The sequence below is a fragment of the Cuculus canorus genome, chromosome 6 (genome assembly GCF_017976375.1).
Source record: "Cuculus canorus isolate bCucCan1 chromosome 6, bCucCan1.pri, whole genome shotgun sequence".
Lineage (NCBI taxonomy): Eukaryota > Metazoa > Chordata > Aves > Cuculiformes > Cuculidae > Cuculus > Cuculus canorus.
Window position 1 is genome coordinate 7252691 of NC_071406.1, and position 16672 is coordinate 7269362.

The 16672-nt window shown below is 43.3% G+C and overlaps 1 protein-coding gene across 1 annotated transcript; it reads left to right on the forward strand.

Annotated features, from left to right (window-relative positions):
- The first annotated feature begins 1650 nt into the window (after positions 1-1650).
- Positions 1651-16371, forward strand: MCM6 (minichromosome maintenance complex component 6). Its single transcript, XM_009567653.2, has 17 exons — positions 1651-1801; positions 3018-3164; positions 4151-4261; positions 4754-5003; positions 5701-5866; positions 5953-6098; positions 6784-6934; positions 7568-7709; positions 8990-9131; positions 9271-9378; positions 9969-10124; positions 11162-11290; positions 12456-12617; positions 13752-13887; positions 14153-14320; positions 15061-15200; positions 15819-16371. Exons 1-17 carry the CDS (start codon positions 1692-1694, stop codon positions 15930-15932), a joined length of 2478 nt encoding a protein of 825 aa, XP_009565948.2. The 5' UTR covers positions 1651-1691; the 3' UTR covers positions 15933-16371.
- The last annotated feature ends 301 nt before the right edge of the window (positions 16372-16672 follow it).

Below are 16672 nucleotides of genomic sequence, written 5' to 3' on the forward strand. Positions count from 1 at the left end.
TGAGGCCATTTCCTCTCATCTTGTCACTTGATGCTTGGGAGAAGAGCCCAGCACTCACCCCACTTCAATCTCCTTTTAGGTACTTGTAGAGAGCGACAGGGTCTCCCCTCAGCCTCCTTTTCACCAGGCTAAACAATCCCAATTCCCTCAGCTGCTCCCCATAAGACTTGTGCTCCAGACTCTTCACCAGCTTCATTGCCCTTCTCTGAACATGCTCCCGGACCTCAATGTCCTTCTTGTAGTGAGGGGCCCAGTATAGAACACAGGATTCAAGCCATGGCTACACCAGCATCGAGTCCAGGGGCACAATCACTTCTCTGGTGCTGCCGGCGATACCATTTCTGACACAAGCCAAGATGCTATTGGCCTTCTTGGCCACCTGGGCGTACCTCTGGCTCATGTTCAGCTGGCTGTCAACTAGCACCCACGGTGCTCGTAGCGAGAAGCCACCCAAGAAGCCTCCCACCCAGAGCGTAAGGGTTTCCGTGGTGCCGCAGCAGTGCCCTGGATGACTAGCAAAGTTTCAACTCCAGTTGTTGTAGCTGGTTTGCTTCTCGGGCGAGCCAGTGTCCTGCATAAGTTGACTAGAGCTTAAGAATCCCCTCCTCTCCCTGCTGGCCACGCTGCTTTGGATGCAGCCCAGGACACGGTTGGCCTTCTGGGCTGTGAGCGCACATTGCCGGCTCATGTCGAGCGTCTCATCCACCAGCACCCAAAGTCCTTCTCTGCAGGGCTGCTCGCAATCACATTTGTCCTCCAGCCTGTATTGAAACCACGGAAGGATTTCACACTTGGCCTTGTTGAGCCTCATGAGGTCCATGCAGCCCCACTTCCCCAGCTTGTCCACATCCCTCTGGGTGACATCAGGGTGCTGAGGGCAGCGGCGGGTGCCCAGGCTGCCCGATGCTTCCCGACTGCCTGCAGGGTGGACCATGTCCCCTCAAAGATTCCTGCTGTCAATGCCATGATCTACATCCTCTTAGTCTTCCCCTTCCTGGGGCAGGGATTCACCTCCTGCCACTGGCAGTTACATCCTCATTCTCATCCTCTCCTCACTCATCCCCTCTCCCCTTCACTCTCATTCTCTCTTCCTCTCCCCCATGCAGGGATCCACCTCCTACCACTAGTATTTACATCCTTATTCTCATCCTCACCCTCTCTTCCCTCCATCCTAATCCTCTCTCTTTCCCCTTCATCCTCTCCTCATCCTCTCCCCTTCATCCTCATCCTCTCACCTTCTCCCCTCTCCCCTTCATCCTCATCCTCTCTTCCTCGAGCAGGGATCCACCTCCTGCCATTGGTATTTACACCCTTATCCCCATTCTCATTGTTATCCCTATTCCTCTCATCCTCATCCTTATCCTTATCCTTATCCTTATCCTCATCCTCCCCCCCTTTCCTGGTCAGGGACAGACTCCACCTCCCCCCGCCCCTCCCCTCGCCTTTGGCGCGAAAACGCTGGCGAGGGGAGGGGGGATGAGGGGCGGTGAAGGCCAGTCTCTGCGGGCCGGCGGCCTCTGATTGGCTGGGGGGCGGGGCTCTGCGGGAGGGCGGCCTCTGATTGGCTGAGAGGGCGAGGCTCTGCGGGCCAGCGGCCGCCGATTGGCCGTGGCGGCCGGAGTGGCGGGGCACGTGGTGCGCGCTGTGGCGGGAACGGCGGCGGGGCCGGGGCGGGGGAACAAGAGGCCGGGATGGACCTGGCGGTGGCGACCGGGGACTCGGGCGCGGCCCAGCAGCACCAGCAGCTCCGCGATGAGGTGGCCGAGAAGTGCCAGAAGCTGTTCCAGGACTTCCTGGAGGAGTGAGTGGAGGGGCTGGGGGAGGCGAGGGAATCACGGGGGGTGTTGGGTGGGAAGAGGCCTTAACGCCCATCCATTTCCACCCCCTGCCACGGGCAGGGACGCCTCCCACCAGATCAGGCTGCTCAGGGACCCATCCAACCTGGCCTGGAACACCTCTGGGGATGGGGCAGCCACAGCCTCCCTGGGCAGCCTGTGCCAGGGCCTCACCACCCTCTCATGCATATTCTGTTACTTTCCAAAGACTAATTTTGATGTTGTTATGAACCTCACAACAGCTAAATCTCTTGCTAATTTGGAGCTGGCTCCAGCTCTGTCTGACCTTCCATTTGAGATGATTATAGAAAAAGATGCATCTGTTCAGCACAGATCATACTTGACAGAAGACATTTTTATCTTCAAAAAATGAACAGTCTGGAAGAACACTGTATTTAAAGAAAACATGCCCTCAGAGAGAGAGACATTCTGTCTGACTTCTAAAAATTACTTAAATGAAATTTAACTCTACTTTAGTTTAAATTAAAAATAGTCCAAACCCTCCCATATAATAATAAATAATAATTAATAATAATAATAATAAATAAATAATAATATGTAATAAAAAAGTATTTTTGTCATAATAACTACTTCTTGAATCACTAGAATGGTTTGGGTTGGAAAGGGCCTTAAAGCCCATTCAGTTCCACCCCCATGCCATGGGCAGGGACGCCTCCTACTAGACCAGGCTGCTTAAAGACCCATCCAGCCTGGCCTGGAACACCCCCAGGGATGGGGAAGCCACGACCTTGTTAAGAGCATTTGAACTCTTTGAGCAAACTTTTGTGATAGGCAGGTTGAAAATCCCCTTTGTGGCTTGGTTGTTGCACCTTGATAAGTTTGAGTCCCTGCTTTTTATCTCCTGAGGGACCCATAAGCAGCGAAGAAGGGCAGCAGTGAAAGAAGCCTGAGGATCACAAAACAAGACTAGTTTTGCTGGTGCAGAGCCAATGTTAAGCCATAAATATGGTTCTATACACAACGCAGATCTCTTGGTCTCTGCTGGAAAAGGCTGTAGGACAGGGGCAGGAGGAGAAATATTGTTGGAAAAGATGTTTGCATGGGACTGTGATACTGCCATTCTCTTGCACACTCGTTAACATCTGCGGTCCTTTTCTTCCCGCCTGAATTCAGAACTATTTAATTGCTGCCTGATACGTAACTGTGAAATGTTACTTTCAGGTTCCAGAACAGCGATGGAGAGGTCAAATATTTACGCGATGCTGAAGAACTGATTCGGCCAGAGCGGAACACGTTGGTTGTAAGCTTTGTGGATTTGGAGCAGTTCAATCAGCAGCTCTCAACCACTATCCAGGAGGAATTTTACAGGTAAAATGTGGAGATTACCTAAGAGCTGAGCAATGCTGCAGCCTTCAGGCCCTTAGTGTCTTAGCAGAGAGAAGTTTTATTTGCTTTCTTTATCTGTGTTCATAGAATGGTTTGTGTCAGAAGGGACCTTAAAGATCATCCAGTTGCAATCCCCCCCGTCCTAGGCAGGGACACCTCCCACTGGATCACGTTGCTCAAAAACCTCATCCAACCTGGCCTTGAACATCTCCAGGGATGAGGCATCCACAGCTTCTCTGAGCAACCTGTGCCAGTGCCTCACCACCCTCACAGGAAAAAAATTCTTCTGATATATATTCTAAATCTCTTTCAGCTTAAAACCATTCCTCCTTGTCCTATCCCTGCACTCTCTGATAAAGGGCCCCTCCCCAGCTTTCCTGTAGCCCCTTCAGGTACTGGAAGGCTGCTACAAGGTCTCCCCAGAGCCTCCTCTTCCTTAGGCTGAACAAGCCCAACTGTCTCAGGGTGACCTTATATCGGAGGAGCTCCAGCCCTCGGATCGTCTTCATGGCCTTAAAAAATTAATTTTATTTTTAGAGCAGGACATTTCTAAACAGATTCATATTTACTGATTTTGCCTCCCTGGAAGCCATGGGTTGACAAGACAATTGCATTTATTTTGATAAAGAAGTAGGTGGTCTGCACAGGAATGCAGAATAAACTCTCTGACTTCTTGCTCTGAAAATATTTCATTGAGCCAGTGGCTGATTTTGAGCATCTACTTCTTAATACAAGAGTAAAAGTGTCATAAAATGACTGTTAAAAAAGCCCAGGCAATAAAGCAAATGGTATTATTATTCAGTAATCTCATATGTGGCATATTTAGATTAGTTTTTGCGTGTTCTTGCATAATGTACTAGTAAAAAATGCAACCTGGAAATGTATGCTACAAACCTTTGATGTAATCTAAAGCAAAGGCAACATTTTGACAGCTTCTGTAAAATCTGAACTTATTTTTCATGTTTCAGGGTTTACCCTTACCTCTGCCGAGCAGTAAAGACTTTTGCTAGAGACCATGGAAATGTTCCTTCAAACAAGGACTTCTATGTTGCATTCCAAGATCTGCCGACTAGACACAAGTAAGATGATTAATTCCAGAAGCTTGTGCATTTTTACCACTGGAAAAAAGCGTCAAAGCAAACTGAAAGTGTTTCAGTAACACAGCGTGAAATGTCGTTTACCAGTACAACTGTGAAGGAGGCGCCTGATCTCGTGCAGGTTGTTTTCTGAAGCAGTTTGTCATTTGTGAATCATACTCGGGTTCTTACATTTGTCTTATTCCACAAACAAATGTAACTTCTCTAATTTAAAAAAATTAGAGTGTGTTGCTTTTGAAGTATCGGTGAAGTAACTTTTGCATTGGTTTGGCCCTTGATATTAATCTAAAAGTTTATATAAAATCATAAAAAGAGAAAATATTCTAATAAATTCATTTATTTTGTCTGTTCCAACTATTCTTCAGTCACAGACTGAGAAACTATATTGCATCTTAGCACTTCTGTGGTACCCTGGGCCTAAAACTGTCGACTCAGCTGAAGAATTTAATCCCTATAAATTTGTGTTTTGAACAGAATTCGAGAAATGACATCAGCAAAAATCGGCTCATTGATGCGCATCAGTGGACAGGTCGTACGCACCCACCCGGTCCATCCTGAGCTCGTAAGTGGAACCTTCCTGTGCCTCGACTGCCAGACAGCGATCAAAGATGTGGAACAGCAATTTAAATACACGCAGCCAAACATCTGCAGAAACCCAGTCTGTGCCAATAGGAGGAGATTCCTGCTGAATACAAACAAATCAAGATTCGTTGACTTCCAAAAGGTACAGTGGCTAGGCTCAGGGAGCACAACAAACAATGTTGTTCTTGTGGTAGTTGAAAGGTGGTGTTTGTACTGCTTCACACTGAAGACAATTAATTTTGGTTCTGTTGACATCCAGAAAAGAGTGGAGTTTCTGGAAATAGTTTCTTTCTGTCTATGGAACGCCTGTGTTTAAGGATGGGAAATTACAAATGATATCAAAGCAGTTTTTGTTGTATGATGTTTATTCTCTAAGTAAGCCTCTGAAAACTCACATATTCAAGCCATTGTCAGTCTTCTGTCACAAGTACATCACGTGTAGTTGTTTATATGGTGTGAGAAGAGGTGTCGTTAATATCTGTAATCTTTTACTTTTCCAGACTGATTTACTCTGCCAAATCTTCAGCACATCACTTCCCACAGTAATATTTTGTGCCAGTCACGTTAACTGGACTCTTCAAGTTGCTTTTCCCAGCCCTCAGAATTGTCACTGTGGCCTCTGTATATCCTCTTAAGTTTCTTCTGTGTGCCTTAGGTAGTGATTACTGAAGGGATTTTTTGCTTGTTTGTCTTATTATATAAGAGGAATTAAATTATTGACATGGATGCCAGAAAGCAAATGCCACTTGCTTGCTGTATTTATTAGCAGCTTAGCTTTTGAAGCAGTTTCAAATTCAGTGACATCCACTAAGTGTTGAATATTCTCTTCCCCTGCCCAGGTTCGCATCCAGGAGACGCAGGCTGAGCTGCCGCGCGGCAGCATTCCTCGCAGTGTGGAAGTCATCTTGCGCGCAGAAGCAGTGGAGTCTGCTCAGGCAGGAGACAAGTGTGACTTCACAGGGTCACTGATTGTCGTGCCTGATGTCTCCCAGCTCTCAACACCAGGTTTGTTGCTACCGCTTGTGTCCTAGATGGCATGTCCCTCCTGCTTGTACCGGGAACGACTCTTCTGACTCCCACTCTACTGACAGGAGTGCGCGCAGAAACCAGCTCTCGGCTGAGTGGGAGAGAGGGCTATGAAACCGAAGGCATCCGAGGACTTCGTGCCCTTGGAGTCAGAGAGCTGTCATATAAACTAGTCTTCCTAGCTTGTTACGTTGCACCAACAAATCCACGGGTGAGTTTGGATAGAAAGTTAAATGTTTGATGATTTCTGCTCTGTGTGATTTTACCTCAAATTAGGGAGTGGGACTGGGGAAAGTTTTAAATACCCATGTTTTAATATACCATCTTCATCCAGTTCCAACCCCCCTGCCGTGGGCAGGGACACCTCCCACTGGCTCAGGCTGCTCAAGGCCCATCCAACCTGGCCTTGAATACCTCCAGGGATGGGGGATCCACAACTTCCCTGGGCAACCTGTGCCAGTGCCTCACCACGCTCAGCATGAAGAAAAGATCAAAATGGCATCTGTTACTTTCTGGGCATAGAAGTTTCCTGCCTCACTCCAGAGTAATGAAAGACTTTGTGCATTCCAGTTAATGAAGAATGCTTGCAAAGTCAAATTTTAGCCAAAGGAAGCCGTACTGTACTCTCTTTTTAATCTCGGGACAAGCATCTCTTCTGGGGTTTTCTCACTAACTAAAGTTATATTCCATTGATTTTGTCCCCTAGGAAATTTTTCATTGGTTTTTAAAGGTATAAGTTGATGGGCTTTTTTAGCCCAAGGTCAGCTTTTCTGAATGTGTTTCTTCCACTCAACTTACAGAACAAGTGTGTGTAACCTCCTGCCTGCAGGACTCGCAGTCAGTAGTGACCACATCATTACTTTTATCTTTTTTTTAATTTTTTTTTTGTTGTTTAGTTTGGTGGAAAAGAACTCCGAGATGAAGAACAGACTGCAGAAAGCATTAAAAACCAAATGTCTGTGAAAGAGTGGGAAAAGGTGTTTGAAATGAGCCAGGATAAGAACCTTTACCATAATCTGTGCACCAGCCTCTTCCCCACTATCCACGGTACGAGTCCAGCTGTTGCCTCAGAGAGGGAGGATTTCTGTTGTGAAAATATGGCTGTTTCTTGATGTGTGTGTAGTGCCATTTTGGGAAGGATTGGAAGCCCTGTGCCCATGACCACAAACTCCTCTCCAGCGCTGGTTATGCTAGAAAAGAACCTATTCCTGGGTACTTGCTGTGTTTAACCAATAAGGTCTACAAGACTGGTCAAAATGGTTGGTTTTGCTACTGGGCCATAAACCACTAAATCCTACAGCTGACAGTTGGAGATAAGCTTTATTTTATTGGCATCCTTCAAAAGATTTAAGGGTTCCAAACACTTGTGTGTGTACATGTTTGCAGTTGTTTCTGGCTCGGAGCTAGTTTGAAGACCTATGTTTGAAAAGTTTGATCAGCTGAATCTGGTCCATATTTTGAGACTGTAGCATAAACAAATCCAGCCACTTTCAGTGTCACGCTTCCCTGAAACTCTATCAAGCACATAAATGCAGTTTTAGTGAGTGTTTAGCAAATAGGTAAATTCTGAACAGATGTGCTCAAATGCTCTGAAATTCTAGTTGGCTGCAGGTGTCTTCTAATTGCAAAAAAAAGTGGTGTTTTCTTTGGATTTTTAATCTGGTGTAATTTCTGGGGCAGGTAATGATGAAGTGAAACGCGGGGTCCTGCTGATGCTTTTTGGAGGAGTTCCTAAGACCACTTCAGAAGGCACTTCGCTGCGTGGGGACATCAATGTTTGTGTTGTTGGTGATCCAAGTACAGCCAAGAGTCAGTTTCTAAAGTAAGCATCTCATTAAAATTCAATGTTTAAATATTGTCTTGTGTGACTAAAGCTGTAAATGTGTTCTGTGCCTTTTCTACCTCAAAACAGAGGAAAGGTAAAGAAAATATTTAAGCATATTTTCCAGGAATTGTCTGAATGCGGTTGAGTTATTTGAATAGAGCTGAAGCAAACTCAGCAGGCCCCTGTGGTAATAACAAAGAAAGAATTAAGCCTTATTTTCATGTTTAGATAGTTATGAAAGTACGTTTCCAAATATTTTCTAAAGACATTGAATATTAAAAATACAAAAATTACTGCCTCTCTTAGAGTGAATAATATTTTGTTGTATTTTTAGCTTAGTCTAAATTGGTAGGTCCTAACACTTTGAAGCAATAGACAGTTATTAGCCCTGAAAAATAATTATGAAGTAATGTTTTATGCTACATCTTATGCCGTAATGCTTTTTTAATTTGAAATTCTATTTAATATGGTTTTATTTTATTATGCTGCTCGTGCTCATTTACCTTTGCGTGAAGCTGAGGTCCTTGCAGCATGTGCTGCAACTCAGAAATGAGAAGGCCCCACAAAAGTTGCCTCAGGCTGTCTGTGGTTGGTCTCGCTGCTTCCTGCTATGAAACCATTGGTTACCTTGTGCTGACATGTACCCTGACGTGCAGGGAGCTGGCAAAGCTTGTGAAGTCAGCAGAAACCTTGTTGGAGGAGGTCTGGATTGTTTTTTCCGTTGCTGTAACCGCAGGTGAATAACAGACCTGCGATAGACAGCAGTTAGATAAGGAATATTCTAATAAGGCTTGCTCGAACCTTCTCAGAGGTGGGACAGCCTACCTAAAAATTCATTGTTTCCTGAAGGAACAATTCATAGACTCATACAATAGTTCGGGTTGGAAGGAACCTTAAAGCCCATCCAGTTCCAACTCCCCTGCCTCGGGCAGGGACACCTGCCACAGGATCAGGTTGCTCAAAGCCCCATCCAGCCTGGTGTTGGACACTTCCAGTGAGGGGGCAGCCACGACTTCTCTGGGCGACCTGTGCCAGTGCCTCACCATCCTCACAGTAAAACACTTCTTCCTAATACTTAATCTAAACCTTCCCTTCTTACAGCTTAAAACTGTTACCCTTCATTCTATCCCTGCACTCCCTGATAAAGAACCCCTCCCCAAGTCTTGGCTTAAGAGACTGAAAGCAGCGCTGCATTACCGTTATCTTGCTTCTGCAGGTTTTAATCTGACTTTTTAAGTTTGTACAACACAATTCCTTATTGTTGTTTCTCTCTATAGGCACGTAGATGAGTTCAGTCCTCGTGCTGTGTACACCAGCGGAAAAGCCTCCAGTGCTGCTGGTCTAACAGCAGCAGTGGTGAAAGATGAAGAGTCTCATGAGTTTGTCATTGAAGCTGGAGCACTGATGCTGGCAGATAACGTGAGTCCAGGAACTAGAAAGGTTCCTGCATCCCTGCAGTGGTTTTGATTAATGACAAAGAGCCCCAAATTGTGTTAATGATGCTTTTTTTTCTGAAAGTAAAATTTGGGTAACATTATTTTTTATTCTTATGCTGCAGGGGGTTTGCTGCATTGATGAATTTGACAAAATGGACATGCGGGATCAAGTAGCCATTCATGAAGCAATGGAGCAGCAGACTATATCCATTACTAAAGCAGGAGTAAAGGTAGCTTGCACTGTTCCTCTGGTTGTGTAGTCTGTGCGATCGCCTGGCTTTTTGTTACATGCACTGATCTAGCATCATCTGTAGATTTTCGTGTCAGCTCTGCAGCTGCCTCACTGTGGCAGGACAGAGATCCCTTGCCTGCTAAGGTCTTGTGCCACATTCCCCAAAAACATCAGAAATGTTACTGAAAGGAAAATTAAGAGATAGTAGTGGACAGGAAAGAGAAAATAGGAAAATCCTGTCTTAGAGGTAACTCCAAAAGAATATATAGATTTGTGTGTGTTTGTAGAAGTGTGTATTTCCACTGTTAAAAACAGGGTGTTTTGAACAACAGTTTTAAGGGCTTGTTTCTGTACTGTGAAAATGTTAAAATACTGATTCATCAGACTGTGTCTTGGGGCAGAGACCTGGTTAGAAAGGACTCGTTAGAAGAGTTTGGGCTCTTTTAAGGAGTGATTGTTGAATAACTCCTTAAACTGTGTCTAAAAAAACTGTCTAAAAGATGTTATGCTGTCCCATTCAAATTGCAGTGAGTTGCTTTAGCACGTGGTCAGAGATATCATTCTTGTTTATTTTTTCCCCATTTCCAGGCTACCCTGAATGCCAGGACTTCCATTTTGGCGGCAGCAAACCCAGTTGGTGGACGCTATGACAGATCCAAGTCACTGAAACAAAATATAAACCTATCAGCTCCCATCATGTCTCGATTTGATCTCTTCTTCATCCTTGTGGATGAATGTAATGAGGTAATTGAAAGGAACGGTAGAATAATTTATGTCATATAAGACCTGAGGGTTTCTAGTCTAACCTCACGCTCAAAGCAGATCACTGAGAGCAGGTCACCAAGACCTTGACCTGGTGAGGTTTGAGTTCTACAGCTTCTCTAGGCCCCTACTGCAGTGGTTGACAGCTCTTATGTGTTTGGAAAAGAGTAACTTTTATATCTAAGGAGAATTTCTCATGGTTTGGTTTGTCAGTTGCTTCTTGTCAATCTGTACTTCTAAGAACTATCTAGCTGCATCACATCTATTCTTGCCCATGAAGGCAGTTGCTTTCTTTTCAATCTGAACAGACCCAGCTCTTTCAGCGTCTCCTCATATATCAAGTACTCCTGCCCTCTGACCATCTTGGTGGCCCTCTGCAATTTTAGGTGAAGCTAATCTAGTGAGAGTGTCTCGCTCCTGCTTTTTTTGTCTGTCTGCGAAGTTAAAAGCTGGCAGTACAAATTTGATCATGCTCTGCTGAATACAGGGATGCTGCCTTTTCATCTTGTAGTGATTTGACCTGTGACTTAACACCATTAGTCATTTTTACAAATCGCTGGTCACTAAGGCTGAGACTGCTACCACCTGTCTGTGTGGCGTTTGCCTTGGGAATGCATGAGATACAGAGATTAATGTTGGCTCAGTGCTATTCTCTCCACTGTCTCGCTCAGAGTGATTGTCTAATTGAGAAGGGACTGATGAAAGAGTCAAAGGAAGCTGAAAAGGAAGAAAGCAGTTCCCACGCTGCAAAGTGCTGCTTTCTGCCTGTTCTGTGCCGAGTCGTAACTCAGAGAGTTCCAAGAGGTTATAAATCCTAAAACTGCCTTTTATCTCTTCTCTTGTATTAAAAACCGTCAGCGCATTCTCCTGGATCTTGTGACAGAGTCTGGCTTCTGGAAGGACTAGCTCTGCCATGAGGAGTGTGAGGGAGGGAAGGGAATGAGAAGGAAGAATATAGCCGTTGTTTTGATGTTTGGCTGATGTTGTGGAAGTGATCTGACACTGCAGTCATCTCCCAGGTTACAGATTACGCCATTGCCAGACGCATAGTGGATCTGCATTCCAGAGTAGAAGAATCTGTCGATCGTGTCTATTCATTAGATGATATCAGAAGGTACCTGCTGTTCGCAAGACAGTTTAAACCAAAGGTAATTCTGCTTTCCTGTCTAAGTTGTTCTGTGGGAGGAGGTCCAAGGGAACAGGCACTCTGTAACATGCTTTTTTCTGGCAAACGCAAAGACACTTAGTGTAGTGTTCCCTCAAGAAAAGAGCTGTAAACTCGGTTATTATCTAGGAACACTGCACATTTGGGAGCCATGTACTCTGGTTTTGTGAACTCCAGAACACAGCCAGCCCAGCTGACACTGTTAGAATCAGGAGTCTTAACTGCTTTGGTGGCAGTCATTAACCTCTGTCTAGAACGACTGAGGAGTTGTTTCAGAGCTTTCTCATACCTCAACACAGCTGCTACGGAGATTTTTGTATTTTATTGACTTACGACTTAATAAAAAAATTTGGTTTTATTTTAAAAGGGCATTTTTCATCAATTTGTCTTTGTTTCCTTTGTGGTAAAATACAAAACACGGGTAATTTTTGTGGTCTATCCGAATAGCAGCTTGGATGGGCCGTGTCTTAAGTTTTTCAGAAGTTCTTCTAATACTGTTCTCCTCAAATGGAAGGAGAGGACACCCTTCCTTGCAGAGATTTGAAAACTCATTTAATTTTCGTGTGGTAGGGAGTTTGTTTTCCATCTGGATGTGTGTATCATAGAATCATTTGATAGGAAAAGACCTTTGAGATCATCGAGTCCAATCGTAGCTGTCCACTACTAAACCGCATCACTGAGCACCTCATCTACCCATCTTTTAAACACCTCCAGGGATGGTAAATCCACCACCTCCCTGGGCAGCCTCTGCCAGGGCCTGATAAGGTAGACTCGAGCTAAAAAGCTGTAGTCAGTGTTGTGTGTGTGTGTTTGCATACAGAATGAAAGGTAAATAACCACAGAACGGTCTCGTAGAGACAGACATGAATTACGCCTAGAAGCGAGTCAGTAGAACAGAAAAAAGAGAAAAGTCTGCTGTGAAATAATTAATGAATCAATGCACTTTTTATAATATCATTGTTACTGTAATAATTATTATAATTTTAACATAATCTGATTGCTGTTATATTTATCTATAGCACGTGTTTAGAATAGCATAGACTGCAGGACCGAGTGCAGAAAAGTCTGGGAACTGCCAATCTAACATAAAAAATTAAACTGTAATACTTTTAACATGGCAAACTGTCATACTGTCTTATGTCACAAAGATATCTAAGGAGTCTGAGGACTTTATAGTGGAGCAGTATAAGCGACTACGGCAGCGGGACAGCTCTGGAGTGACAAAGTCATCCTGGAGAATCACAGTGCGGCAGTTGGAAAGCATGATTCGGCTGTCTGAAGCTATGGCCCGTATGCACTGCTGTGATGAGGTATTGGGTTTGGGATGAAAGTTTGAATGAATGTACATGCTGTGGGGGTTCTGGTGTTCCTATTTTACTGTAGTATTGGACATATTTACATCCTGTGGGTGAGGAGGTGAGGTAGGATGATGTTTTTGCTTATGAGTTGGTCATGCTAGCTTTGAAATTGCATGCCAGAAATGCTGTTTTTATGGTATGTCCTCTAAAACCAAGATCAACTGGTCCAAACCGAGAACACGCTTGGTTTTGCCTTACAGTTGTTCCAACACTCTCAACCTGTTAACACTGTCAAATCGCAACAAATAGGAAGAACAATCCTCTATTAGTATCAACCAGGGATATTGGTAGTGTCTCTCCTAATCTTGTATGCTTTGTAATCTAACAGCTCTCTTCCATCTGCAATCTGAAAAGCCAAAGTTCACCACGATATCTGAACCTCCCTAAGAGTGTCGGTGTTTGCAATCTGAGCTCCTCCTCACATGAGCCAATATTGAAACGCATATTGTGTTATGGCTATTAACTGGAGCATGACTGCCATCCATCTAGTCCCTGCTTTAAAACACAGCAGGCCTTTTAAAATGTTGATTAGGGGTTATATGACACATGCAGTTATGGAAACTTGCTCACTGGTTGCATAAGAAGGACACCCATCATGTTCTTTTCAATTAAATTCAGCTTATAAAGAAACAGAGAGCTTGTAGCTTATGGCTCAGCTAGAGGAGATTTTTCCAGTTTCGCTTTTCAATTCCAGAGGAGAGTCTCATTAGTTACATCTGTTCTTTTTCATATTGTTTCTGTTCAGACCCATCTCTTTCATGTTTCTTGCTCCACTGATCTTTCTTCATAACATTCTTGGCTTAAATAAAAATTTTATCGACTCCACATGATCGCTAAAGCCTGAAAGATTCATCAGGCTGCTTATTTCCTCCATAACTTTGTGTGAACTCAGAGTACAAGTACTCTTGTATAGTGAGATATAACTTGATTTGCAGAATCTTTACTGCTTAGGATTAATCAGGTGAGATGGGTATAAGACCTTTGTCAGAGTCAGTGGTCAATTTCAGGAGCTGTGGAGAAGAAAACTTTTAATGCTAGAAGAGCCATCATGTCTGTCTTATACATGCTTTTTCAAATCTCCCCCAGGTTCACCCAAAACATGTGAAGGAAGCATTCAGGCTTTTAAATAAGTCCATCATTAGAGTCGAGACTCCTGACATCAATTTAGACCAAGATGATGAACAGCAAATGGAAGACCAGGAGGACCAAGAGGGAGTCAATGGTAAATTACTTGCCTTTTTTTTCAAAGGGGAAATTACTTCAAGCCTTTACAGCTTACCTTGTTGGAGTATGTGGTTGTCTAGAGTTTCTCACCTATTCCTCGTCTAATAAGGTCTAGGAATCTTGATCCCTGTTCTTAACTCTTATTTTTCAGCCTCCTTCTGGGTCCACTCACCTGGTTGCTCAATGCAACACTTTTCAGCGGCTTGGAGTATTAAACGGTTAAAAGATGTTACAGATTTAAACCTGGGTTTGTGTCAAAACAGGTGAGGCAGAAGCTGCAGCTGGTGTCAATGGTCTTGTGAATGGGATCAATGGCCATTCAGAGGATGTGAACAAGGATGCAGCACCCAAAGCCTCTCTCAGGCTGGGCTTCTCTGAGTATCGACGAATTTCTAATCTCCTGGTGCTGCACCTCAGGAAAGCAGAAGAAGGTAAGAATTTATTTTGTAAAAAGATGGCAGACCCTGAGTTTAGGGAACAGCTGTTATTACATCCCATACCATTGCACCGGAGAATTTCATTCCTGCTGAGACACCAAACTTGTTAGGTCAGGTGTGAGCCTGCACATGTGGCTATGCTAAATCTGATGATCCTTTGACTTTCTTGTTCTGGTCTCTCAATCGTTTGTCAAAACCCAGTAAGTTAGGTCAATGGAACAGATCCAGGAAAGGATTTGTAGCATATAGAATCACTAGGTTGGAAAAGACCTTTGAGGTCATCAAGCCCAACCATACCTGTCCACCACTAAATGATATCTATAAGCACTTCATCTGCCTATCTTTTAAACAACTCCAGGGATGGTAACTCAACCACCTCCCTGGGCAGCATCTGCCAGTGCCTGAGAACCCGTTCAGTGAAGAAATTTTTCCTCATGTCCAATCTGAACCTTCCATGGTGCAGCTTGAGCCTATTCCCTCTTGTCCTATCACCGGTCACTTGGGAGAAGAGTTTCCATTCTCAGTCTAAATGTCTCTAATTAAACCATGATACAAGAGCCTTCTGTACCAAACGTGAAGATTTAAAAAACAGAAGAAAGTCTGATGTTTCTTAAACATCTTAAAAAGCATGTTTCTCTTTTCAGTGTTGTAAATACTAATGTATAAATGCTTTTCTCTGACGATTTGAATGTTATCTCAGTGCTGCTGTGTTCTGTAAATCAATTTCGTTGCAGAAGAGGACGATTCATCATTAAAGAAGAGTGAACTTATTAATTGGTACCTAAAAGAAATTGAATCTGAAATAGAATCTGAAGAAGATCTAATAAATAAAAAGAAGATCATAGAGAGAGTCATTCACCGACTTACGCATTATGTATGTATAAAGATGTGTGGATAGTAAAAAAGGGCTTTAACTTGGGTAGTGCTCCTTTTTAATAGAGTGCATTCCTAATTTGAGAAATATGTTTTGTGCTTCTGTGTTATTGACTGATGATGTGTAAATCTCTTCATTTTAAAACCTGTTAAAATAAACGTAGAGAAAACACTGGAATAAATTAGAGATGTGTATAATCAAAAGTTCAAAGCACCATATCATTTTCCCATAGAAGTGTAAGTGATATTTTTCTGTATTTCTGTGGTGTTAGGTGTTAGAATACAGAAATACAAACAATACTTTGTTCGATAGATAGCTTTAAGTAACTGGGACACCAGGGTAGTTTGGAGGAAGAGGTATGAAAATAGAAAATTCTTGTGACATCTAAAGGTATGATACCACTAGATGGAATTGTTCCCAGAAAGCAGATAACATACAAGAGATTTCCACTGAACGTAACTGTTAAGATTAGGAACCTGGTAAAGAGGGAGTTTGCAATTAAAAGGGTTAAATAGTTCATCGGTAAGAGGTGCAACCAGTGTAAAAAGGAAATGCCTTTCAAAAAGTACGAGCAAGCCATTCTGTTCTTGTGTGAATACAAATTTTTGTCTGTTGCAGGACCACATCCTGATAGAACTGTCCCAGTCAGGACTGAGGGGATCTGGAGAAGAGCGGACTTTTGATGAAGATCCATACCTGGTTGTTAATCCAAACTACCTGCTGGAAGACTAAGGGCTGAGAACTGGATTTTAGGGCTGACTAGTTACATGGTGGAAGATGCGTTCTTTTCTTGCGAGGCTTGCCATACAGCTAACATCTTAAATTCCTGTGAATGCTTTCCTGTGGAATGCACCAGTGTGCGGTTAGTAATACATGATTGCTCATTTACACTGAGCATACCTGGGAAGTTTTAAAAGAAATCACACATTTATATGTTAGTCTGGTTAGTAATTCTGAGTTTCATGCCATCATCCAGATGCAGAGGAGAATCATTCAATACCTTTTTTCAGCACCAAGCTCTGTAGATGCTCCTGTTTAAAATGAGAGGAGTTTTGCATTGCTCTTCTATTGTATCTAGACTTTTTATGTATGTAGACTTTTTATGCTATAGTCTTTTGCGATTTTCTTATAAATAAAAGATCATTGAATATTTGGAGATGTCTGGAGGTGGATTTGTTGTCACTCATTTGTGGGATTGCTATTTTCTATGCCAGTGCTTTGAGGCTGAATATGTGATCTAAATGTGTAACATCTTAAGAAAGACTGAATGGATGATGGATTCTGTTTTTAAAGAAGCTCTTTTGACTTAGAGTAATGGATAATGAGAAACTCTGATTGCTTCTCTTTTTTTTAGATGGACTAAAGATATGTGTGTTCCTGTTGCATATGTAACATAGAAAATGGAAAATAGCCAGGCCCAAAACAAGGCTTTAAGTCAAGAGGTCAGAAACCCCCAGCTTGATGAATGTCTT

Excerpts from the sequence above, each read along its gene's own strand:
- MCM6 (XM_009567653.2), top strand. The coding sequence starts at position 1,692 with ATGGACCTGGCGGTGGCGACCGGGGACTCGGGCGCGGCCCAGCAGCAC. Across the intron at positions 6,935-7,567 it reads CCTCTTCCCCACTATCCACG|GTAATGATGAAGTGAAACGC; the intron begins GTACGAGTCCAG and ends TTTCTGGGGCAG. Across the intron at positions 7,710-8,989 it reads GCCAAGAGTCAGTTTCTAAA|GCACGTAGATGAGTTCAGTC; the intron begins GTAAGCATCTCA and ends TTCTCTCTATAG.